Source organism: Paramormyrops kingsleyae, chromosome 3, assembly GCF_048594095.1.
Source record: "Paramormyrops kingsleyae isolate MSU_618 chromosome 3, PKINGS_0.4, whole genome shotgun sequence".
In the NCBI taxonomy this organism is placed as follows: Eukaryota; Metazoa; Chordata; class Actinopteri; order Osteoglossiformes; family Mormyridae; genus Paramormyrops; species Paramormyrops kingsleyae.
The window spans coordinates 32,746,438-32,773,418 of record NC_132799.1 but is presented as its reverse complement, the minus strand read 5'-3'; the positions used below and the strand labels follow the sequence as shown (position 1 = coordinate 32,773,418).

Genomic DNA, 26,981 nt, shown 5'->3' with positions numbered 1-26,981 from the left:
CCGAGTCCTACACTGAGGTTGGTTGTCCCCTTCAGACCTTCCTCATGCCATACTGACCAGTGGCCAAAGAGGGTCACTCACGGGATTCCGCCCTCGTAACTCAGCACTCGGACAGCGGTAACAATCCTGACCTGTCAGCTGCATTTACCTGCTGAAAGGGACATTCCATGGTGGCGTGTACAGAATTTGCTGCAGATAAGTGACTGGCACAGGAGTGCACTCACACACACATCACACGTACACGTCATTCACTTACTCACGCCTAATAGACCGCGATTCAGAGGAGGAGCTTATCCACTGATCTGGGAATGAGAAGCCTGCCTGGCGTTCCCCAAACCTCAAACCATCCCCGGACCCTGAGAAGGTCTTACAATGCAGCTTCCTCACTTCTCAAGACCCACGAGCAGCGGTTCGATAAAGCCTGACAGCGACAGCCTGACTCTGCAGCTCTGGGTCTCACGAGGATCCACAGACGCTGAACAAATCATCCCAATGCTGCAGTTGAAAAAGCTACATTTATAAGACATACATTTTTGACATAATATATTGACCTATATCTTGTCTTATTGTACAAATCGTACCCAAGTGACGCCCATAACAAAGTCACATAGTTCACAGATCCAGTATCGGCAAACCTCCATATCCTCATCACCTCCTCCCGCTCGTCCGTTATGTCATCCCAAAACCAGGTGGGGGCGGCAGACGCCAGCCGGACGATTTCAACCTCAAGGGGACCCAACGCCCAAGAGAGTCTGCATGGGCGTCCGAGCTCCTCAAGCAAAGTATGAAAACTCGTGACTGCTGGAATGAACAGGCACGGTCTGGGACAGCCAGGCGTAGCTGCTGAGGACCCCTGTGATTCATCAGACCCGTGATACGTGTTTTTCCTGCCCATATACTCTTTCATTTCAACTCAAAGCTGCAACATCACCAGAAGCGATTTCGTATCCCATGGAACACCCCGTCCTCCTGTCAAACAGCTGTGGCATCAGACAAATTCTCTCCTTTAAAACACACAACTCTGTAAAATAACTAAATCCCATTCCCAAAATATAACTTCATCTCTGCTAAGGCAGGGAACTCGAGCCATGGCAGAAGTTATGGGATGGATGTAACTCTCCAATGCCTTCCTCTTGCGTCTTTGTACTGATAAGCCACATCTCAATCTGACAGCAGAAGACTGAATTCTGGGAAAACTGACATTTAAATTCTGTTGTTGCAGAAGTCCCACTGGTTCTGCTGAATCTACCATCTGCTCATCATTCATGTCATAAACTACGCCACCACAAAGATGTAGGATGTGGCAAGACATGTACTTTGGAAATGAAGTGCCGAATAGCTAAAACTCTGCAATTAATATTTATGTGGCCAGTAATTGACTGACAAACACATGCAAAAGTCCGCAGCTTCCACGCAATCCAGAAAATTGAGGATCTTAAAACTGGTTTCTGTGTCATTTTCATCTCGGGCACGGCTAAGGGTTCTCCACTAGGGAACTCATAGGATACAGACCTGGGGTTTCCATGGTAACTGCATCCGTCCGTCAGGTCACCGTGACATTCTGCCTGTGTGTCTCCTTCTAAAACCACACTCACCTGAATCATGGCAAACGGCTTAAAGGCCCCCAAATGCGCAGCGGGGGCCGCCCCTCCCAGATGACAGATCTCCCCGGAGACGAGTCCCCCGGAGTAAAGCGCGGGTGTGTTGTCAGTGGGGGGACAAGCTGTCGCAGTACAGGGTTACAGAAAGGGAGGCCCAGAGAAACTCCCCAACACTGAGAAGCCACACCAAGCCGGGCGTCAGCCACTTCGCTTAGGGCTGCCAAGGGCCGCCAGATCTCATGGTACCCAAAGGACATCCCGAACATCAGCTCTGACACTGTCAGCTGCCTAATTGAATCAATTAGCGCATTTGATTTAATCGAGTGCTGAAACACCGCCAGCTTTGTGGCCGACAGGGGCGGGGGCGGGGGGGGTTGGGTGGATGACAGTATGCTGCTGGTGGATCAATGGGACAGATTTTACCGTTTCATTTTGTTTTTCAGATGCAATCCGAATGTATAAATGTCAGACTTTGTAGAAATAATAATAATAAAAAAAAACACATGGCTTGAAATTATGAGATGTATTTTTTGGAAATTAACTTGCCAAAAGCGTCCCTCAACCTGGTGTAATGCACCCCTATGTTTGAATTGTCGTGGGTGGGGTAAGGTCATTTACCTGGGCCTAATAATTAGTGATATGAACTAGATTTACGTCCAGCGTCTCAGGCTCCGGAGCACAGAGCCAGACCTCAGCAGCTGCTCTAACCAGGAGCCGGATTCCCAGGATTCCCAGGGCGATTCCTTGTGTTCAAGACACAAAACGTCTCTTTTTTCTTTCTTGCCGTTCGGTAAAGCCAGGTCCACGATAAGGCCCCCCATTCTTTCTATCTGCCCCCTGACGTAGAAGAATTGCACGGGGGTGGGGTTTGGGGGGTGGAGGGGTGGTGATTGTCCAGCGGAAGCAGGCGGCCGCTTTCAGGACCGGCTGATTCCAGGTTCCGCACCAGCGAGGAACCTGAGGAGCAGATGGTGGCTTCGCAGGAGAACTCGCCCCTCCACGTCGGTGGGCCCTCTCAGAACACAGCACCGTCCCCCATGCCGCCATGATCCTGTCACAGGTGCGGAAGACCCCGCCTTGCTGAGCCGGAGATCCACTCCCCGCCGACCCGGCCGACTCCGGACCCGGTGCCATCGAGGCGAGCTGGGCACCCACAGGGGGCTGATTATACGGCACGGGCAGCGCTGTGGCTTTCGGGGGTGTGACTGATGAATGTCACTGACATCCGGTCGCTGTAATGACAGCTGATGATTATTCTGCGGTGTGATCAAGGCACAAAGCCCTCCCGGCTGACTACACGCATTTACCCAGCATGCCGCTGTGCGAAAATAGGACACATCGAATTTAGAAAGGCCCATGACTTTGGACTGTCACTTATTGTCCCTTGTAACTCCTCGCCAGCATATCCAATTAAATTCAATCTAACGTCAACAAATGGGCCCCCGCCCACGATGCTGACAGACTCCCTCCCTCACCAGTCAGCAGGAGTAGCCAGCCCCCCTGTTTTTAATCAGCTGGTTTTTTTTTTTAACAGATACAAAAAAACACAATTGCGCAGTGTAGCCCCCCCGCAAGTCCTCCACAACAAGGGAGCTGGGGCTCTCGTCCAATCAAAGGCAGAATTGATATTCAGTGCGAGTTGCAGGCCTCTGCAGGTCCTTCCTGGCCGCATGCCTCTATAGGTGTGCTGTTTAAGTGTCGCAGTGATTCTTCTCAGCTACAGTGAGCAGGAAACTGGCAGCATTTGAAATGATGTGACGATTACAGTACAATTACTGTGTAGAGATAAGGCACAAAAACATAACTTTTGACATTATTTATATGCAGTGTGTGGATCATCAGATTGGGATCCTGTGTCTTTAATCGGAAGGTTGATGGTTTGAATCCCAAGATCGGGAGAGTGATTTTATTGCTGAGCCACTGTGAAAGGCCCCTAACCCTAACCCTCAATTTCTCTTGGGACTGACTGACCATGCTTTCTCAAAAATGTAATAGCATCGGCTAAATATAGTGAATGTTAATATTTTTGGCTTGGGTGACGGGGGGGGGGGGGGGGGGGGATCCGGGTTGGAGGTTTGACTGCTGCCCCCAGAGAAGTTTACGTGTGTTCCTCCATGTCTTGAGCTTTACACTTCCTGAGAGTGTCCTCCAAGCTCACTGCGATCCTGTACTCCACCTGAACACAGGAGTTACAGCATATTTCCTGCTGATCACGTTCTCTATGTAAATATGAGCTAATTACCAGCTATCTGTCTGTGAAACATCCTGGGTCGTTAGGAAAAGCCTGTTTATCACTTTCAATTAGCAACTGCAGGGACCTGCAAAATAAAATGACCACTGCGGAATCATTCCATCAAAGTCGATCATCACCAAGTCACGTCCTCACTAAGTTACGAGTAAGTACTCTGCACGTTCTCCGAACAGAGAGCTGTGGTAAAAGTTAATGCACAAGCGTGGATGAATCACAATCCTCGCACAAAAAATCCATGTTGATCTCCTGTGATTGTGGCCATTTGCAGGCCCCCCCCCCCCACAAGACGGGCGGCTGATTGAAAACGGGGGCAGCTCTTAGGGAAACTGCATCAATAGCAACGTAGAGAACCACCGTCTAACAGTGAGCACCGGCAGGCTGAGTCTTCGGCAAATGCCTGACAGAAAATTTAGCACACAGGACTACCATTGATTATTTCCATTTCCAAATACAGTCTTAAAGTCGATCGTCATGCAGACTGACAGGAGCTCAGCAGCGGAAGGAAATGGTGAGATTTATACGAGAAGGACCGAGATCCACCTGTGGGGAGAGTCCCTGCGGCATTTTCCTGACAGAAGTCAACAGCTGGCCACCACCAGGGCGGATATTTAATTACCATGCATCTCAACCTGCCAGTAACCTAATGGGAGCGACAGACCAGCAGGTTACGGGTGACATGACCTTGTAAACCCGACAGAGCCTGACCATGAGCATCAGTCACGGGCGCGTCAGGGGCGAAGAGGAGCAGAACGGAGACGAAGGCTCGGTGACGTGGCAGCCCCAGAGTCCGTCACATGGCCGCCTGAGAAGATGCTTCTGGCACAAAGTGTCCAAGGAGTGCAGGCTAACATATCCCTCCAAAACACTACGCCATAGCACCGCCTGAAACCGCCAAAAGCAGACATCAGGGTGTTAAACTCGGTACTCCTCGAAGACACACACATTCAGGCTTAGAATTCACTGGCTCCAAGTGAGTAGGTTCAGAAGAGCAATCTTGGATGCGCCCCCACATCGTGGAAGCTTCTAGAAGACTGGGAAGTTCGAAAAGCATCTCGACATAAACCTCATAGGTTAAAGGAGGCTCCCGTCTGTGGACATTACATCATACGGACAAATGAAATTTCAATGCCCTGCCGCATTGCCGTCAGAAACCACAGCTGCAAGCAAGTCTTGGTAGAAAACAAATTGGTTGAAAATTCCATAGCCCAAATGCGAATAATAATGACAAAAAAGGTTGGAAATCATGTTTAAAACAAACGAAATAAGTTTGTTTGAATTATGTAAAAAGTACAAGAATTCCAATATAAATTTATAAGTTTTCACATGACTTTACTTCAAAGTATAGTGAGGCAATAATTTCAGGTGCAAGTGGAAGCATAAAATCCTCTAACAGCTTCTACCAAAAAATACAGTCTGGCCAAATCAAAAGCCCTTTCATAAAATGTGAGAAAAAAATTTATCCTGAAATGAAATATTCCTCAGTGTATTTAGTCTTTAAAGTATGGCAGAATATATTAGCCAGATTCAAAGGGATGGCTTTGAAAGTAACAGCAAAGAATTTAAGTCTGCTTTGCTTTGGATCTGATAAGCACAGGAATGTTGTCTGGTCTTATTTAACTCTCAGAGACAGGGAACTCCATTCCTGTCTTCATCCAGCTGATGTGGGTGAGCCGTGACAGTGACAGCGAGGTGACACCAACAGACCGTCCTGCTGGAACATCTCAGATGAGTAATCTCCAAGGAACAGGCTTGCGGGGACGCCGATGGCGAGCCACAACGGAGGACGGAAAAAGATGGCGGACTATTTGTTGCTGAATTTCTGTGCTGCCACGCCCTGCCCACCTGTGCACCATCAGGGACCGTCAACACCACGTGATGAGCCACAGTATGAGCTGGTGGGCAGCCCACCCCCCTCCAACCACCCCTTGCTGAAAAATCTGAGCCTGACTCAGAGTGGTGAGGTGACTCAGCAAAGCTCTGGGCGATTTAAGCACGTAGGAGTCGCTGTCACACCAATGCCGACACCTCCCTCAGAGTGGGCAGAACAGGCCTTGGGCCAAATGTGACATCTCAGTCAGATAGGAGGTTAGGGAATAGGCAAGGGCTCGGGGACACTCAGAGTGTCACCTCAGGGCATGCAGGCTACTGTCACTATCATAATCTTTACTGCCACATGACTAAGGATGGTGTAAACGTTTATTGGCACAGCTTGGTGCTGTTGGAGACCCCATGTCAGTAGACAACAACATAATGCAGACATAGAATAAACACAAGACATAAGATATAGAAAACAGATGAGTAAATAAATGCAAGGCTCATGGGAGTGTTACTTAAACATGTTCTGAGGGCAGATCAAATAAATGATTGGTTCAGAGAGACAACCAATCAGATTGTAGAGGAGGTGGGTCCATGCAACTAGAGGAGGTGGAACCAACTAATCAGATGTCTTGGTCCCGCCTCCTCTAGTTGCTTGGACCCGTTCTGCCCTCAGAACATTTCTGTGTAAGTAAAACTCCCACAAGCTAAATGCAAGGAATATAATAAATGCAGCAGTCTGCAGAGATGAGAGTGGTGCATTGTATAAAACACATAGAACTCATTAACACAAGTACTAAATCTTGATATTGCTCAATGGAGCGCGTACGGATCACCAGTGTAGCCGGATCTCTGAGCAGAGGCTCGTCGATACACCCTGACAGTCTGTCCCTCGATCAGAGAGCATACGCCACAGAGGGCTTTCAAAACTGTCCCTGCACTCATCAGAGTTTAATTACAGGGTGTGGCACTTGGATCTCTCAATGCACATACAAAAGAAGGGGCTGTGTCATTTTGCAAAGAGTCCCCACAGAGTTTCAAACTTCATCAAAGCATCAATAGAAGTGATTTAATGAGACATTCATCCGGTCATCGCGTTCATATCCGATTCGGATTAGACTGCGCTAATTACACTGGGTGACAGGAAGCGTGAAAAGCTGGAATGGGTCACGGCGAGTGGCCGTGAAGTAATGGGAAGGGGAGTATAAATACGGAATTCCCTTCCCTTGGATCCCCGGGAACAATCACCATCGGCTTGCATCTGGATTCGGCGTCTCGCCCTCCTCGCCCCTGCAAATACTGCAAATGCTGCAAAAACCCCAAGGCACGATGCACCTTGATGCAGGCTGCCTTGGTCCTGCTCGCAGGCGGGGATGGTACACAGGAGCCGGGCACCCTTATAAGGAGATGGGAAGACGGCAGAACTGAAGGGGGGAGGGCAAACTCAACCTCGTCCATGACTTGGCACACGAGCGGCAACGTGCCTTCCCAGGCTCCGGATCCGCTTCCTGCCGGCTCCAGCAGCACGCGGAGCGTCAAGCCAGTAGAGCCAACCCACTCCAGTCACCTCAGAGAAGCGAAGACACCACCTACCCGTAACCAACCCGCTTAATACTGATCTGCGGAAGATCCACTATTTTGAGGCTAAAATGTGCTCTCGGGAGTTAAGGCTGCACAAGCTGCAACGCAAACATTAGCCGCGAATGAGACGTCGTGTCGTAAATCCGAGCCTCATACCTGCTGTGACCTCAGCCCCTTCCGGGCAGAGCTTAGCACAGCTGCACAGAGTCGTCCGGCAAACAGGAAGCCCCCGGGAAGCACGGGCAGGATACAGCCTGGCGTCAGACACCTGTTTCTTGACCTTATGTTGCCCCTGATGCACTTCAAACCATCTTGGGGCGAGGGGGGCAGTACATCAGAAAGCTTCAACGGGCCGGACGTCGGTTACGGTGGCCGTGTTTTTGGATCCTGCCGATCCGCCACGCCGCATGGTGGCACAGGACCTAATGCCGCAAATTAACATCGTCGCATCCCAATCCTGCCATATGGTCCCTCTCTCTCTCCTTGTTCTCTGTGACACCTCCTCCAAATTTAGCACCAAGGTGTCGGTGATTCTAACGGATCGGTTTTGGGCCGCGGCCCAGCAAGTCGGGTGGCGAACCCTTGAAACAATAACGACCCTCAGAGGAGTCATTTGTGAACCCCCCCCCCCCCACCCTCCCCCGGCCAACTACATCGCCACCCGCCAAGCCAACTCCCTGGCGACCAAACAAAAAAAATGGAGGAAGTGCATTATCCTTGCCCATTTGGACCGGGGGAGTGAAGAACACAGGTCCACCTTGCCTCCCACCAGCAGCGCAGCGACAGGGGCGGCCGCTAATGAATGAGCTTGGCTCAGCCATGCTTTCTGGCCAGGCGGAACATTCTGGAATTTGCTATCTGCTGGGATGCTGTTCATCCTTAATCAATACCCTTTCATCGAACGCTGATGCTTCTCTCTTCAGTCTCGGGTCCAGACTACATGGAAACAGGCCCGATGATTATTAAAAACCCATCACAATGTTCACAGCTCCGCAGCGGAGGAAATCAGTCACGAAAAATGCCCATTTTTTGCTGCGCGCTGGAGCATGAAACTCTGTTCCTGCTCTAGTGACTGCGCTTAGAACACAGAGAAGGAAAGTCTGGATTTAAAGAAGAAGGGCACAGGAGAATGCTGTGTAATCCTGTGCCGGTAGGAGTTATTTTTAAAGATAAGTCCAAAGAAGGAGAGAGGGAATTTTCCAGGAGGGGCAAGTTTTGGGAAATGGGAGAGGATCGGCTAAACAAACTCAGCCGAGCCGATTAAACCTGATCCAGGCTTCTTAAGTAAACAATTCCTCCCACGTCTGGGCAAAGGTGCCTCATCCAGTCTGACTGGGGAAGATCCAGAGCTCGGCAGGTCGGTCCAGATCCTCATCATCATTGCTATAAACACCCTCTGGGAAATACCCCCCCCCCCCCTCCAGCTGTCCTAGGAAGGTGTAATTAGCATGGTAGCACTCCCCCCACCATAAACATGACAGCTATTAGCACTGACAGTGTTTACCTTTTGGTTCCAGTATGGATTTCAGTAATGCAAAAACTGCTAATACAGGGTATACTGGGTAACACCCAGCACATCAAAAAAGCCGTAACGTCAGGAATAGCTGAAGGTAAAAATAGAAGAGGCCAACCAAGTGGATGGTCTCCCTCACCGCAATGAAGGACACAGGCCAGCCCAACCCTTATTGGAGCCCTAAGCAAAATGTGATGAACCTCATTTCTCATCTGACAGGCTAATCCAGGGGTTTTCAACTCCGGTCCTGGAGAGCTACCGTCCAGTAGGTTTTCCCGGCATCTGATGAGCCACACCTGTTCTCAGGTAAATACCAGGAGCAGGTGTGGCTCATCAGAAGCCAAGTGGGACAGAAAACCTACTGGATAGTAGCTCTCCAGGACCGGAGTTGGAGACCCCTAGGCTAATCAGATGGGGAGCCCCCTGGTGGCTACTGAGACCTAAAGCAGCCGCTTTGTTTAAGTCTTGGACCAGCCCTGAATGGAGAGGCCATTGAAAATCCTGAAGGCATCAGATGGAAAACAGAACATTCCGAAAGGATGCCACCTTTATGATCCTTCAGAGTTGATGATGATGATGATGATGATGATGATGATGATGATGATGACGATGATGTTGATGATGATGAAAAAGTTCCCTCAACTGAAATTTCAAAATAGCTGATCATAACTGCAGCAGATCTAGTATAACTATAATAGGTCTATAGTAGAACCTGTGTGTTCTGGAATCTGCAATTATCTGCTGTACTCATTTATCCATATACAGGCTGAGGCTGCCGTCTCCTTAAGGCTCCCCATACACTCCACTTGGTGGCTGCCCGCATCACCAGACTGACGAAGCCCTCAAGGTGGAGATGCTGATCTCTACTGAGGAACACAAACCCCCAGCGGCAGGTGTCAGGGAGGTGTCCACTGCAGTCTCCATCACCCTCATCGCAACTCCACAGGCCAGTAGCTGTGTCGCCAAGATGAACGGTCAGGTGACAGGAGTGGGTGTGTCTCCGGGGTGGGGGGCCACGGCACAGGCGTGTGACGAATAAAGATGGAGGGGAACGGGCTGAAATGCTGGAGCTCAGCAGACGTCAGCACGATGCCAAGCTGCTGCCCAGGCGGGGGCATCAAACCCTATCTCATCGAGGGGGGGTGATGATGCCCCAATCTATCTGACCAGCAGCAAACTGCAACTCAGAAGAAAAAAAAACCTATAATGTTTGAGAAAGTTCAGGACAGGAAACAGGAAGAGGACAACCAGGTCTCAATCATCACAATGATGAACGTGCTGTGGCTGAACCTGAAGTACCAGACAGAACATTCTGGAAGAACGCCACCAGAGGGGTGTTCCTCAACGCAGGATTTCTCAGTTAGCTGGGTTAACTTAAACTATAAATCATGATGGTCCAACAAGAGTTTAAGTAAGGAGCATTCCTATTGGACAATCATGACTGCTAGCTTAAGTTAAACCAGCTAACTAAGAAATCTTGCTTTGTGAAACACCCACCAGCACTCTACATTGACTTGACTCTACCTAATAATAATCATAATACTATCAAAGCCAGCTGGTCTGCAGTGTAACTGTGTGTATACTTGTATGTACACATATAGAACAGGGAGCCAAAAGATGACAGCTGATCACAGCATGTAGCCAGGCATCTGTTTCCAGCAATCTCCTTGTTCTGTAACTATTGCACCAGCTCAGCCTCAGCTGAATGGACATTATCAGCTAAACTACGAAGCGAGCCCAATTAGGAGAGGCTAACTAGCAGCCAGATGGATGGAGATGAGCAGGTGCCTCAAGAGCTTCCTGCCGTCGGCTCCAAGCTCCATCCAATGACTGGATGCGCCTCGGCTTCCACGTACCGGCTTTCCAGCAAATGACACACCCGTCACCACCTGGGAGCGTCTGTTTGCAGGTTAACTGCGTGAAGGTCTCTCCTCCGTGGCTGGGAACCCGTTAAGGAGTCGTGGGTGGAAAGGCTCCGGCTCGCTCTGACAGGGTATTTCATTCGCTCCGCTCGCTCCAGGCAGCTTTGAATGCTTCCAGCACCGTTCCTCCGACTACCTGGCAGAACCAGGTTCCCAGGCAACTCAGCTGGCTCTCCAAACTCAAGCCGATTTTCAAACAGAACCCCAGGAAGTCTCTGTTTATACAATCGAGTCCCCGAACGGCTGCTGTTTACTGAAATCCCATTGAAGATAGGATGTCTTCTTTCAATACGATACTGTAAAGCCTCTATGGCAGATTAACAACGTGATTGTGGTGCTTGATCTGCTTCCATGCTGTTACTAAATCTATCCCAGGACAGATTTATTTATTAGTACAGTATACTGCCATATAAACTTGCATTAATCCTTTATATGCTATATCAGCCCCTCCGGTCCTCTTCATAAATTCGGATATTATTCCCTCCTGTGACCTCAACTGTAACACATTTTAACAGAGCCTGACCTTCTGTGGCAAGTGTTCCATGGATCTCTCGTAAAAAGGACACATCACTAGGTCTGACTTCAGGAACCTGGAGACAACCACCACGCTCCATAACCCAGCTCACAAACATCCAGATGAACATATTCTGCGACGGTGTAAGTGACCGTGGAACACCCTTGGCAGTTCGGCAAAGAGAACCACAGGAAACGTGGGGAGTCCGGAATGTGCCAGAGCTTTATTTCGGGATCGGGATGGAAGTCGAGACGAGAAGAAGACAAACAAAAAGCCTCCTAAATGCAAAGCCGTAATATCCCAGCACAGGCATAACAAAGGGACAGTCTGGCAGGAACCGGGCAAACAAAACACGTGAACGAAACGGACGGGAAGGCCGGGCAGGAGATGAGAGTCAGCTAAAAACCCCGCGGCCCCTCGACAGCAGGAAGCGCTCAGAGAGGACGTCACTCTGCTCTGCTTGGGTGACTCACAAATCGATCGCCTCCTACCAGCATTTCACAGCGTTCAGTGATCTCCCGGCTCCGAGCTTGCAGTGTAGCAAAAGAAAGGCCACGTTGCTTAGTAAAATATCTCAGTTTTGCCTCCGCAGAATCACATTTTCAGCTTGAGAGAGCGTCTTTAAATAGTGGCAGGATCCTGTCAAGACTGTATCATTCCTACCCCACATATCCAAGCTCCAACTTAAATTACACCTCCGCTTGCCTTCCTCTACAGAAATATTCCCTTAACCTCTCTGCAAGGCCCACCAGGGTGAAGATGACAGTCCTTTCTAATTTAGACGAGGATGATGTCATCTGTGGAAATGCTATCTCATAGCTTAGACGTCCTCTACCACTCAGCCGTGGGGCTCCTCAGCAGCTCTGAGATGCACGTCACCACGCTGCGTGTTCCTCTCTGTCATCACACACCAGAGACAAACTTCAGACTCTTTTCATCCACAATTCCTTATTAGGTCCAACAGCATCACGTCTTATAAACTCCCCTCGTACAGCCATACGATAAATATTCGCCTAAAAATACCACAAGTAGCTACATCGTTGGATTTCCCATTGGAGTTCACCGCAGCCAGAAACCAGAACCAGGCACCCAGAGACACCCTTACCTGTCCGGGTCCACCTGCGTGCCAGCGAGCCCCTTCTGCACGGCGTCACGGACGCTGCCGGGATCTGGCGTGCGGCTCACACCCCGGGAGTAGAGGTTCAGGCCCCCGTCCGTCAGATACCTGCAGATGGGGGATCTATTGAAGCTCTGTGGCGGGGGGGGGGGGGGGGTGACGGAACAGCCAGCTTTCTGACAGATCCGCAAATCCACTCAGAATCCTCCGATAGCAGCCAGGACTGAAATCATGTAACACCAAGACCGGGAAAGTGCAGAGCTGGGGACATTCACGACTAATTATGGGGGTAACAAATCGTTACGCTTCCATTTATTTGAGAATTAGAGTTTAGTTATTTATTTTACACTTAATAAGGGGAACATAGGACTCATCTTACTTAGAGCAGAGGACCGTGACTAGTGATGAGTAGAATAGAATAGAATAGAATAGAATAAATCATTATTGTCCAGATAAAGCTGGACATTTGCCTTTTGGTCTCGCATTGCAGAACATACAGTACAGTGTATATGTAAAATAAAATTTACAAACATACAGATAAAAAAAGGTAAAACGTGAACAATCAGAGTCTTAAAGTAATATCACATGATTGCAATATGTTCCTAACATTTATTGCCCGAGGACAGAATGATGTTTTAAAATATATTTCTCTATTTGCCAGGGCTATTCTTCTATCTGAAGGGACTAACTGAAACTCAGAATAGAGAGTAGCTAATTATTGCCAGTTATTGCCATTGGAATATTTATTATCCGTAATAAAACAAAATAAATATCAGAATCAAAATTTTGTTGTTAAAGTAAAGGACAATATGTGCCACTGGTGCTGTAAGCGGTTACTGGTGCCACTGGTGCTGTAAGCGGTTACTGGTGCCACTGGTGCTGTAAGCGGTTACTGGTGCCACTGGTGCTGTAAGAGGTTACTGGTGCCACTGCTGCTGTAAGCGGTTACTGGTGCCACTGGTGCTGTAAGCGGTTACTGGTGCCACTGGTGCTGTAAGAGGTTACTGGTGCCACTGGTGCTGTAAGCGGTTACTGGTGCCACTGGTGCTGTAAGAGGTTACTGGTGCCACTGGTGCTGTAAGCGGTTACTGGTGCCACTGGTGCTGTAAGCGGTTACTGGTGCCACTGGTGTTTACGTCTCTCTTACCCGCTGCCGACATCCTCCGGCCTGCCATTCTTCGCCAGGATGTCCCCGTCGCTCATGTACCCCCCCACGTCAGTCTCCGCAGCGCCCTCGGCCACCCCCTCCACCCCCGCCTTCTCTGCCATCTCCGGGGCCCGCGTCCCCGTGGGCCCCCGCCGCAGGGGCCCAGCGTACATGAATCGCCCGGGGTCCGTGGGACCGTAGCGGCTGGTGCCGGCTGAGCGGGGAGGCGGGTAGCCGGTTGGCAGAGAGGGGGCGTCGCCGGCCTGCAGGCGGGGGCTCGGGGATTGGTTCAGGCGCCAGGACATGGGGGACGATCGGCTGGTCAGGGCGGGGAGGCCACGCCCATTGACTTCCGTGGTCACTGTGGCATCGAAGGTGGTCTCCAGGGTGCTGAGAGAGGAGAGGAGTCAGGGAAAGGCATTAGCAAGGTTCTGAGCAGCTCCGCTCTGCATTTCCGCATGGCCACCGGGGATCTGATACAGAGAGATCGATAGCTTTAGCATTATCGCCCCGCACTGCTGACACTGTGCTGTCCCCTCGTGCCAAACCGAGAGCAGAGGTGCGGCACCGTCACCCCACAGACGGGTCATGGCCAACGGCAAGCCGCAGACTTTCAGAAGCTTGGTTCTGCAGATACTCCTGATGAGATCAAGGCTCCGTATATCTACAAAATAAATAAGCTAGGACCATCATCAGCCTGTTACAGTCTGAAAAGAGCTGGACAGGTGAGTGGATAAACTGTAGCCATTCACTGTGTATACTGCCAGTGTGTGTGACAGTGTGTGTGTACTGCCAGTGTGTGTGTACTGCCAGTGTGTGTGTACTGCCAGTGTGTGTGACAGTGTGTGTGTACTGCCAGTGTGTGTGTACTGCCAGTGTGTGTGACAGTGTGTGTGTACTGCCAGTGTGTGTGTACTGCCAGTGTGTGTGTACTGCCAGTGTGTGTGACAGTGTGTGTGTACTGCCAGTGTGTGTGTACTGCCAGTGTGTGTGACAGTGTGTGTGTACTGCCAGTGTGTGTGTACTGCCAGTGTGTGTGTACTGCCAGTGTGTGTGACAGTGTGTGTGTACTGCCAGTGTGTGTGTACTGCCAGTGTGTGTGTACTGCCAGTGTGTGTGACAGTGTGTGTGTACTGCCTCTCTCCAGGCAGCCACACCCAGGAAAGCGGGAATGCAGGGACACACACACACACACACACACACACACACACCAACCTCCTGATATAAGGCCATGATAGCAGAATGAGGCAATGGGTTTGCATGTGGATGATCACAGACAGCAACTTTCATAAAACAAAGAAATGGGGTGGGGGGGGGGGGGCAAAGGCATCCGCTAGATGCTGAGCGGACATGACCTCACTGCAGCCCCCACGACTCCCTGTCAGCACTGGCAGGCACCCTGAGGTCTCCATATCACACCTCAGTCTAACTGTCTGGGGGGGGGGGGGACCTGATCCTCCGAAATCAGCGAGCGGCAACTCAGCATCGGACACCCTGCCGTTCAGCACCCTGGCCAGCGGCTGGCGCCTGTTTGGTCTGGTTCTGCCGCCTTCTGCTCATAACGGCAGATCAAATACATAATGAGTGTCAGGACGAAGAGACGGCCCCCATCTATGAGCTGTAACAAGCAGAGTCACGATGACTTGGCCTCAGCCTCCGCCTGACTGATATTCATGCGCTCCGTGCTGAGAGGCCCGTTTCCGGACGACCGCGAGGGCCTGAGCTAACATCTGCTTGTAGTGTGCCACGTTATGAACGGATGGGACGGTCCTACTATGCGTGCGTGAATCTGTTTCTGCACTTCTTATAATATGAGTTCTATAACACAGACATATGAAACACTGCCCCTGGTGGCAATAAACCAGAACTGCGGTGAGTGTATAATATTGGAATAATGTATTTTGTGCTTAGCATTACCATTGCAGTATTAACTCTGTGCAAGGCTACCACAGGTGTGTATCAACTGTGCGATATTCGACCTGGTGGCACCTGACTGCTCCCTCTGACTTCCTTAGATCTGCTGGCTCGTATAGCTGGCAGATTGTGTCCTGGAAGATAACAGCTTGTGCAAGGGTACAGAGGCGTGGTCTGTGCCAAGCAATAGCATATGGTTCACGGCATTCCAGAGAGCACAGGTGAGGCACTGTCATTGGCTAGATTTCTTCACGAAACAGAAATGGACGAGTGGCGCAAGTGGGCATTATGAGTAAACACCGCCCACGTTTTTTTTTTTTTTTTTTTTCGTTTTTTTTAATCTGCATTGCCGAAGATATTTTTTGCACTTTAATGTCCAAACACAGGCATTTCTGGGCACTCATGGGAGACAAGGGGGAAAAAACGAGAAACGAAGAAGCTTAACTGGACTCTTAAATCAATACAATCACACTTGGTCACGGCTCGGGAAGTTGAAGCGATTCAGAATGCAGCTGTCGGAGCAGGGCAGGGGGTGGGGCTAAGGGGGGGTGGCACGTGCCTGGGGAATCAATGGGAATCGCAGCCCGTTGTAGGCAGGTGAGGGGGGGGTCAGCCTGTTTGGCATGTATATGCTGCAGAGGTGGAAAGTTCGGGTCCAGAAAGTAGAAATCCAGACCACGGTTTTGTTTCAACCAACCAGTTGAGTACTGTGATTCTTTATACTCAACTGGTTGGCTGAAACAAAACCTTGGTCTGAATTTCTACTTTCTGGACCTGAACTTCCACCTCTGGTCTGCTGTACCTTCGAGGAAGCTCACGGGTGACAGACCCTCCCCAGAATGAAAATAAAAAACACAGAAGTCATCAGGTCTACACCTGGGTCGACCTCCAGAAGGCCTTTCTGAATGTCAGGCCCCAAAACAAGACCCACTTGGCTGAATAACGACGGTAGAACGTGATGACAGGCAGCTTTCCGTAAATATCACCCGGGCCGGTCTGTGATCACATCAGCGAGCATCCGCCTTTCCAAGCTGGCGAGGAAATAAACGGCAAAGGCACCATCCGGGAACCTCGCGACTCTGGCCTGCCGCTCGTCCCATCTGGCCGATTTGAAGAACAACACCTTCTGCCTTTGATTGGCTGACACCTCTCAGTCCTCTCAGCTACCCTGTCACACACGGACTATTCTTTCATTTGTTTTTGACACCACAATGCTCCTCTCAGGCAGATCACAGTGACTGAGACTGACGCACCGTCTGTCAGTCCTCCATGGCATGTCTGCCCAGGAGGGGGGGGCCCGGGGCCCCATTGATTGCCCACAGAATCTTATCTCAGAGAGGCTGGCTGCTACCTGGCAGGTTCTACGCCGCCTTGCCAGTTTAATTTCTCGACCGGATGTCTGTCTGGATCATTGAAGTGGGGCGGAGGGTGGGAGGGGCACCGGGGGCCTGGTGCCGGGAACTAACATCCTCCATGACATCCCCCCCCCCCCCCCAATAAACGAGGAGCATCCCAGGGGGCCTGTAGGGTTACCAACCATAGCATCAAATGACATGTACTGACAGTACACCATCAGACACCTTCGACCCTCTTGGTTTAGATTAAAAAAAAAACATGCAGACAGGGGCAAGGGAAATGGGGGGGTGGGGAGGTCGCCCATCTACCCCACATTATTTTATTTGGCTTCATTCATTAGCCGCCAAAAAACAGCCCTTTACATTTAAATTATTGCTTTTTATCCCCTTCCTACACTCTTGCACGCTTCAAAAACATGTTTTTTTATGTGTGTTTCCAAATAAGGCAGTTTGGCTTCAGTTCTCTGTGCCTGCTGATACCTGCTAAGCAGACTGTATAAAATAGCCTTCTGGCAACTGGCCTCACCACCCTCTTTTTCAGTGTACTGATAATTATATACATTAATAGATGCCAGTAATTAAATGACTCCCAGGCTAGTCTTAAGAGAGGCATGGCCGACCTGTGGCTGATCTGCGTCCCACGTAGGCTGGACATGGTCTCCTCCAGGTTCTGCCGCAAGTCGGCGATGTTCTTCACCGTCCGCATCCGCCTCGCCTCAGGGTCTTCCCCTGGAGGGTGGAGAGACAGGAGGTCAGGCTGAGACCAGCCGGGCGTGGGGCAACCTGTGTCAGGCCGCGCTCTCTCAAGAAGCTCATTCCAGAAGGTCAGGGGATCTACAGACCAAGGCAGGCGCCCATGTTCCTCCTCGCTTCAGAGCTCTGAGGCTCGGAGCTCCATTGAAATGACTACATCAACATCCTAGCTTTCCCTGGAATTCATCTTCGGATCTGATTTATCTAATGCCCTTAAGCTACAATATCACTTGTAACAAGTGCAGCAGAACTGTTTAGGAACAAACAATGTTAGCAGAGACTGCAACAGTTTAGAAATCAGCAGATATGCCAAAGGTTATTTAAAATGTGTTAACTAAAGAGTGATCTCTCCCTCCAGTGAACGACACTGACTGAAAAGGCTGTAAATACACAACAGCCCTAGCTTATCAAATCCAGGACCAGGAATGAAAACCACCAAATGAAACCAGCATTGCATGTACAATCCAACCATGCTTGCTGTCTCAGGAAAATGACGAACCCAATCCAATCTTACCAGTATTAAGAACAGAATAGTTGGCCAGTAAAGATTAATTTTCAGTTCTGGGGATAAATTTTGACATTATATTAATTTGTCTGTGAAACATGTTGTTCCTGTAGCCATGTACTGGATAGGCCATTGGAAAATGGACTGATATTTTGTTCCCAGATTTATAACTACTTTGTCTATTCTGTGAAATTCAGATTGTGAAATTGTTTTGCCATGTTTTGTATTTCTGTTTTATTTTCTTTCTGAATGTTCTTCGGTTTATTAACTTAATCTGTTAAAAGCTTAAATTAGATCATCGTGGTCACTGTAAAACTGGTGTTAACACTGATAAAACGAGAAAACAGCTTGCAACCTGTTTAGACACCTTGAATTCTGTGAAATTGTTGAAAATGTTATTTAACTGTATCTTCTAAAACTTTTTTGTGTTTTGTGTGATTTGCGTTTCTGTCATTAGACATGAACGCACGTGCGTGACAGATAAGAAGAGACCCATGCAGACATGCTCACTTTTCAGCTGTAGACCCAGGAAATAGGAGAGTGACAGAGATAAATAATTCAGCACATTTTCCCCCGCAGGTGGTGACCACTCCGATAGCACCTCCCACGCCAGCCGGACACTGGTCCAGTTTAATGACCTGATGAGTGATTTATTGGGGGCTCTTACAACAAACAGGTGGGCTTCTTATCCGAAACATAGGCGGGGATAAGAGAAGGCCTGAGTTCTGGGGTCGGTTTGGTCACCCAAGGGAAAAACACACGGACCTAAAGCTTTTTATCTGCTCACCCTGAGGTCCTGGAAGAGGCACCAGCTGCTGTGGGAACAGCTCCAGTCCACTGGTTGCTGCTTATTAGAATCGGCCAATTACAGTCATATTACGGGCAGGTGGACTGTGCTGAACGTGGACTCGGCACGTTGAGGGGGTACTCTGGACCCCACCTACTCAGATACCACCTTGTGTTCCATACCCTTAATATTCAGAATCTCTGTCCGAACCTCCACAATGAACAGTGCAGTCCTCTTCAGGATACCACCACTCCCAGATAGGCATTTGCATAGAGAAGTGACATTAAATGGTTCTTTTTTGTTCATATAACGGAGAGCTGACAGGTCCCTATAAATCACGTCATGGGTATCATCAATGTCAATGCGGCAACACAATGGCGAAATACAATAGCGCCGTAATCCGAGAATGCAGTAAAAAAGCTTATTCCGTCAATGCAGTTTACGATATCAAAGCGGAAGCCACACGCCTGTGAAGCTGTACGTGAAACCAAACAGAAATCTCAAGCCCCGGAGGTAATAAGGATAAAAAGCTGTATTTACCATCAAAATCACACAAAACCTCGCACACACGTGTTAGGTATCACAGCTTTTCCCTGTTTGGTGATACACCCACTTTGCTGGGTTGGCGCACTAGCGAGGCACCCCCAACGGTCGCACACATGTGCCAAAGCCCCGCCTCCCCACGAGCTCATGGTTAAGACACGCTTCTGTGGAACCCCGATCGACACCCCCTTCTGATTACCGTGCTGACGGGTCAAATCCCCCAGAAACGCTATATCTCGCAGATGGGTTAGCTAACTACACACCAACAGTGTGGCGACAAGCCTAAATCCACCATAACAAAAGTATCTGTGGCGGACCTGTAGGCGTCATCGAGTCCAGTGTAGACGGAGATGCAGTCGACTTTGGTGACAGGTGACACTTACGCAGCGAATGAGAGTGCAGGGCCTGCTCCAAGTCCCCCAACATGGTAAGAATCACCTCCTTGTCCAAATGCGCGGTACCTTCACGGGCACACCCATGTTCCTCCTCCCCCCACAGACCCCCGGTGGTGTCCAGGCCCGGTGCGTGAGCCCCCGCCTCATCATCCGACCGGCTGCTGCCGCCCTCCTCGTCCGTGCCCTCACCCACGCCGCCCCTGCGTCTGCCCCCTAGTGGTGGATGGGCCGAGGTGGCACGCCCATCTGGTGGCCTTGCTGCTCGCGCCAACGGAGACTGCGAGCGGAAGAAGACGTTGGACAGGGAAAGGGAGAGGGAGCGCGTGCGAGCCCTCTGCCGGGGGTCAACGGGGGCATTGTCCACGCCTCTTTTCCAGGCCTCCAACTCCAGGGCGGATCGAGCCTCACTCAGGAGGGTCAGGTTTGTGAGCGACTTTGGTTTGTAGAGCTTCTCACGAGCCGGGGGCGTCCGCCTGGTGGTGGGGCTCCCACCCTGGAAGACGGAAAACTCTGTCACCTTCTTCATCCTCCTACTCTTCCTCTCTCTCTCTGGATCTTCGTGTTCCGGTTCCACTGCTCCACCTGTTCGCCACTCACATCCTCTTCCGGACCACGCCGTGCCTCCTAACACTGGATCTCTCGCGTTCTGCACCAGCCGGCCAAGCTGCTCCTCACATGTGGGCGGGACCGGGCTCGGAGTCCGTCCGCCGCATTCTGCCGTCGCCCCGCCACGCCTCCTGCCACCTGGTGCCACGACACTGCGCTCCTCCTTCCCTCTCTTACTCCTCTCCTTGCTATCTCCTTCCCCTCAGCTCCTCAGCAGCCCAGTGAGCGGTGAGGGAGCTGATGAACGTGTTGTCTCCCTCACTCTCCCTCTCTCTCTTCCTGCCTCTCCCTCCCTCGTCTCTCCCTCCCTCTCTCTCTCTCTTGCTCGTTCACACTTCTAAAGCTCAGCTACTGTTTAATCTCCCTCCTGCTGAAGGTCTCTCCTGCGATCTCAATGGCCCCCTCTGTCCCCCAGATCCCCTTTTGCCATACCTGCACCCCCTGATACCCCTGCAGCTCCTCCTGAAGGTTCCCCACCCACCTTCTGGGCTCTCAGAAGGGGAGGGGTCACCCTAAGACTCGCTGTATCCATTCTGCGGACAGAAGTACAGCACATCATTTCATCCTGTTTGTGACTGTCCGTGACATCCGGGAGCTCTGGATTGGCCTGATATTCCTGATTCCCCAAAGACCCAAACAGAGCCTGTGGATAGGAAATATAGACCTGAGGTCTACTTGTGCTGTAGTTTGCTGCTGAATGTAATTTTTTGGAAGGGTGGGGGGATAGATCTCATGTATTCAGCAAGGGAGCCACAGGGAGTAGTAAACAGCCTTCTGCAAAGTCCATCCCTCATCCACCAATCACAGATGAGATTAGGAAGGCTGTTTTAGAGCTCTCTGAAAACACACAGGGGCTCTGGGATAATACCTCGAGGCTGCTGATCACCTAGCGATCACTACAGATCTAACCCGGTAAATGGGGATCGCTTTTCTACACATACCATGCCATATGTTTATCAGGAAAAGACAGTCCTGCAGCCTACATTCAGATTCTAGATTCAGTCCTGTACTAGATGCAAATCCAACTTGACTCTGACCACCACAAAAGGACCACATGCATGTGTAATTACAGCTTAGAAATATAAAAATAAGACCGAAAACAATGTCGTGCAACACTGCGTAAAAAAATCCTGTGACTTTAACTAGCTCACGCAGCACATGAAAGCATCCATTTATGTTGTCCTGTTAAAGTTTCTGTTTGGTTTTCCAGATGCAAATTACAAGCACAACAAGACGTGCTAGGAGAAGAGAGTTCGGTTTTGCACCAATCCTCTGTGTTGTCCATCTTCTGTTTAAATAAAAGTCAGCACTTTTGCATTTTCTCTGTTAAGCCTGCACACTGTAGGATGCGCACCCTGAGCAACAGCGCATGACATAACTGAACAACCTCCTTAGTGCTAATCGCTAACGCTAATCACTAGTGCTAATCGCTAATGCTAATGCTAATTGCTAGCGCTAATCCAGGTCTTTCTGGTAAGTCCCAGGGAGCAGCCTATCACTTAAATGCAGCCTTTCCTTAACTGCTCATAATGCCACCCCCACCTGCAGCAGGCTGTCTAAATCACCATCTGCTCTCCGTCCTCACATGCCATCCCGCTCCTCCATGCGATGCACTGCTGGCACTCCCGGCAGAAAACAGAGAGGTCAGAGTGATGGATAGACCTAGACACCTAAAAACATCTGCCCTTGTGCAATCGTGGGAGAAACATCTGGAATTGACTTCTCATTGGATCCTTGACAGCCTTCCACTCTGAACCAATCAGTGACTTAATAGCAAACGGAACATCAGCTCTGGCTTCCAAAGCCTCATTCCTCCCATCTTCATCTGTGGCTCCTGTCCACTCCAGGACATTTTATTTGGCATTTTATTTATTTAGCAAATGCTTTTTCTCAAAGGCAACACATTTCCATTTTTTTTTTCCAGAGATAGCAGGATTAGAAAGGCCCTGGAATAATTGGGCATTAAGGGACTTGCTCATTGGTCTAATGCTCAAATCACTCTGTCCTAAGTCACTGAGGGGTTTCTGGGGGTCTGTCCTGTCCACCTCCATTACCTACCAGAGATCTCCTCCAGGCACTGTTTGGCCGTCTTGCTGTATACCAGGTCCTCCTTGGAGGGGCTGAGGCAGGGGTCAGTGGGGGCCACGCTGGCACAGTCATTCTCAGAGCAGGTCCTGGGGGGTCAAAAGTTCAATAGCTATAATAAGAAGACTCATGTGCACTAGAAAACAGGGCACATTGATAATGTACTGATAACTATCAGGTAATCTTCGGGTTAACGACTCGTCTCTTTATAATGCGCCCAATTCCGTGAAACCATAGGAATAACGTCGCCATGGGGAACTTCAATTTACCAAACCGCAGCGTTGCCACCCGGGTAATTCATGTAGAGAAAGTGCTCCACTGCACCAGTATGGATTTATCAGTGTGACGAAAATAACAGGATGGGGATGAGAGCCAGGTGGAGCCAGATTTTAATTTCAGCACGTCGAGGACTATAAGCTTTGTCAGTGGCAAACAAAAGCCACCTCCACAAACGTTTCCCCGAGAGAATTCGAAGACGACTTTGAGAAGAGGGTAATCTGCCCTCTACTACAGCGAAATTCAACTGTAAGGAAATAAACACTCCCGCTTACAAGGAGCGAACGACATGGGCAATTCTAGGATTTTTTTTTAAGGTGGGGGGCATAAAAGGATATATAATTGATATAGAGGGGGCAAGCTTATCATTAGCCAATATGTTTCAAATTGGCGAGTGAAAGGGGAGGGGCACTCTGGAGGCCAATCAGCTTTCAGCTGGGTCTAGTGGCCCTGCCCCCGTATACGCCTCTGGCGAATGGTTTCCATGGAGTCAAAGTGACAGGATGTGGAAAGGATCTTCTCAGCCTGCCCCTGTGGCACTGTGATGTACAGAGACAAGACCAGCAGCACAATAGAATAAAACGCTCCTGTTGCTGATGTGAAGATCACATTTTCATCAACCCCGAACTCCTTGCTGGGCTGTTCAACGCACAGGGCAGCCCTAGGCCTCTGCTGCTCTTTAATATATTCCCAAACTCCTGAAGCTCATGGCTGACACCAAAAAATCTATTTTCCTGTTTCTAGTGCCGCCAGCCAATCGCCGACACACAGCATCGCGGGAACAAGGAGAGCGCGTTGGATCGGCCGCATTACGTGGGCGTTATAACACGTCTGGGCTCGAGTTGCAGCAGCAGCTCCTCGGACTCTGACTCATCTCAACGTTGCCCATTGAAGAGCCACCAGAGTGCCGAGTTCTACGCCGATCATTTATAGTGCGCCTGGCCCTTTAAGGAGGGAAAAACTGGCCAATCGGCAGGGTCTTCATGCCCAGATGTAACATGCACAGGATGGGCATTGTATTTGTATCTGAAGACACAATAACCAAAGTTAGTTCTGCCTCCCTTTCCTTTCTACTCCCTCCCACGTTTCTCTTCACTCTGCTTTTTCTGCTTTTTTCGTATCTGACATAACTGAATTGTTAAATCCACCAGGCACCTAGTCCGACCATCCAGCATTGCATTGTTCTAGCCTCTGTTAACACCACTGCTGCCCCCTAGAGGCTTACCTGTATATGAAAGGGGCGACGGTGGCCGTGTTGGGATGGTTGTGCTGCTGCTGCTGTGGCAGCTGAACTGCCCCGTTTCCGGGCACGGGCCCCCCATTCAGGCCTAAGGCTGATGACGAGGACACCATGCTGGTGCGGCGCCCCCCCGGCCCTGGCAGTCCTCCCAGCGGCCGTGGCGCATGGTAGGTCTGGCCTCCCTTGGCTGGTTTGCCTGTCTCGCCTTCACGGCTGACGACGGGCAGACTGGCAGGACAGGCTGCTGGCTTGGCGCCGCTTTGGGACACCTTGGTGCCCGGCTTGGGGATCCCGCTGGATACTGGAGGGATGCCCTCCTTCTTGACAGCCGAGGACTTCCCCCCCTTGGGGATGAGGCTGGCGATCTTCGAGGTCTTCTTGGGGGTATCAGCAGGCTGTTCCTTCTCCTCCCGGCTGGGGGTGCTGGCTCTGCTCTTGGGTCTGCTCTTGTCCTCCTTGTCTTTAGGCTGGACCAGAGCCTTGCTGCCGGAGGTCTTACTGGGGTTTTTCACCAGGCCAGACTTGAGGGGCTGCCTGGGGCTGCTGCAGGCAGAGCCCGGTCCCATCAGGCCCTCCTCTCCATATTCCAGGATGATCTCCTCCTCCTGCAGGGTCATCTCGGCCATCGAACCAGGGCTGGGGAATGCTGTAGGTCGTGGCGATGGCCGCGTGTTGACGAGCTTGAACCTCTCAAGCATAGATCTTTGGACCCCGGCAGCCGCCTTTCCCATCTCGGCCAGTGGGGGCCTGAGACGGTCAGAGGCGAGGCCGAGCATGGGGGTGGGGCTGGGGGCCGGTGGCGGCGTTGGGGAGGTGGCTGGGCTTGGCGTCTTGACTGCCAGCATGGAGGAGGTGGCACTGTGCTTCATGTTCATGGACTTGCTGCGCCAGGGCTTGCTGGTGCTGGGGGAGGGGATGGCAGAGACCAGCTGCTGCTCGTTGGTGCAGGCAGGCAGTGGGGGGCTCCCATTCATGCCGGGCAGCGGGATTGATGACACCGATTCTGCGAAAGAGCAAGACAGGAAGAGAGGGTCATCATTCATACGGAAGGGCCGTCCATATCATTAGCTAATAATATTTATTAGCAGGTGAATAACAGGAGAAAGGGCACTTAGGGGACCAATCAGCTTTCAGCTGAGACCAGTGGCCCTGTGGTCCCGCCCCTATATACACCCCTCCCAGCCTATGTTCTTATCCCACCTCTGGGGGTGCAAGAGCAATGGGGAACAAACGGCGCTTTCCGAATCTCTCCTCTGGTGCTGAGACCCCAGAGTTAACGGGGCCACCCAAGCAGAAAATGAACAGGTTTTGGGGCAATCTCTAAATATCACGGGGCTCCCATACAGCTGGATGCGGGTGATTTGTGCCTCATTTTCGCCGCTGAGCGGGGAGATTTTTTCCCCCTCCCCATCTATCCTAGGATGTTCCATTTCATTTTTCACTGCCACCGCTACCGAGCACGCTTCAGGGGAGATTGAGGTCTGTGTGAGAAACCATGCTCCCCATTTACTAAGCCCAGTGCATGCTGGGAGCTAAGCCTTAGCCACCATGGACTCAGGGATTCCCGTCAAACTCCAGAAACGTCCACATCACCCCGCTTACAGTATGGTGATGGACAGGGCAACGCTGCAGGATTCATTCCACCAGGGAAACAGTATGGAACTATGTTGACCGCATTCAGTGCAAATAGGGGCATCCAATCACCTAATAGCACTCAGTTAAGTGGGAGAAGATGACAAAAGCTTATCATTAGTTATATGTATAACTGAGGTTGATGTGATACTAAGCCTAGCTAAACTCAAAATAAATAAATCACAGGGGCCTGATGGCATCTTACCTTTAGTCTTGAAAGAGATGAGGGATATTATTAGCCAACCTTTGACTTTAATATTCCAGAAATCGTTATCTGCGGGTGTGGTACCATCAGATTGGAAGCATGCTAATATAACACCCATATTCAAAAAAGGGGATAGAAGTAATCCGGCAAACTATAGGCCAATCAGTTTAACTAGCATTACTGGAAAAATAATGGAAGCTATAATTCAAGTGAAAATGGTAGATTACCTAGATGCAAATAACATTATAAAGGATAGCCAACATGGATTTAGGAGAGGTAGATCCTGCTTAACGAATCTGCTTGAGTTCTTTGAGGAAGCTACAAGTGAAATTGATCACAAAAAGGCCTATGATGTGATTTACTTAGATTTCCAGAAAGCCTTTGATGTTGTCCCCCACAAACGGCTCTTGTTAAAGCTTAAAGCTGCAGGAATTTTAGGAACTGTGGCAGCTTGGATCAAAAACTGGCTAACTGATAGGAAGCAGCGAGTAGTTATTAGAGGCACTATGTCACAGTGGGCCTCCGTTTATAGTGGGGTACCGCAGGGTTCAATTTTAGGACCACTATTGTTCCTAATTTACATTAATGATATTGACACGAATACATACAGTAAACTGGTTAAATTTGCAGACGACACTAAGGTGGGCGGGGTAGCAGATACTAATCTAGCAGCAGAGAGGCTCCAACGGGATCTGGATTTAATTAGCGAATGGGCTGATACTTGGCAGATGAAATTTAACACAGATAAATGTAAGGTAATCCATGCAGGGAGCAGAAATATACAGTACAGATATTTTATGGGTTCCACTGAAATAAAGGTAGCTGATTACGAGAAAGATCTCGGTATGTATGTTGATGCTTCCATGTCCCACTCTCGCCAATGTGGGGAAGCAATAAAAAAGGCGAACAGAATGTTGGGTTATATCTCTAGATGTGTGGAGTTTAAGTCAAGGGAGGTGATGTTACACTTATATAATTCCTTGGTAAGACCCCACCTAGAATACTGTGTGCAGGTTTGGTCACCATACCTCAAGAAGGACATTGCTGCCTTAGAAAAGGTGCAACGAAGAGCTACGAGAATGATTCCTGGTCTTAGAGGAATGTCTTACGAGGAGAGGTTAGCGGAACTGAATCTGTTCAGCCTTGAGCAAAGGAGGCTAAGGGGGGATATGATTCAGGTCTATAAGATTCTAACGGGTCTGGATGCCGTTCAGCCAAATGACT

General features: G+C 50.1%; 1 protein-coding gene across 6 annotated transcripts in view; it reads right to left on the bottom strand.

Annotated features, from left to right (window-relative positions):
* Positions 1-26,981, bottom strand: part of LOC111843402 (neuron navigator 3) — a 219,309-nt gene that overhangs the window by 24,157 nt on the left and 168,171 nt on the right. For all 6 annotated transcript variants that reach the window (XM_023810970.2, XM_023810967.2, XM_023810968.2 and 3 more), the window contains 5 exons: positions 23,906-24,923; positions 22,378-22,493; positions 17,351-17,459; positions 13,462-13,851; positions 12,303-12,422 (listed from right to left, as the gene is read on the bottom strand). In XM_023810970.2, the coding sequence (XP_023666738.1) occupies positions 12,303-12,422; positions 13,462-13,851; positions 17,351-17,459; positions 22,378-22,493; positions 23,906-24,923 (1,753 nt within the window). The remainder of the gene's footprint in view (positions 1-12,302; positions 12,423-13,461; positions 13,852-17,350; positions 17,460-22,377; positions 22,494-23,905; positions 24,924-26,981) is intronic.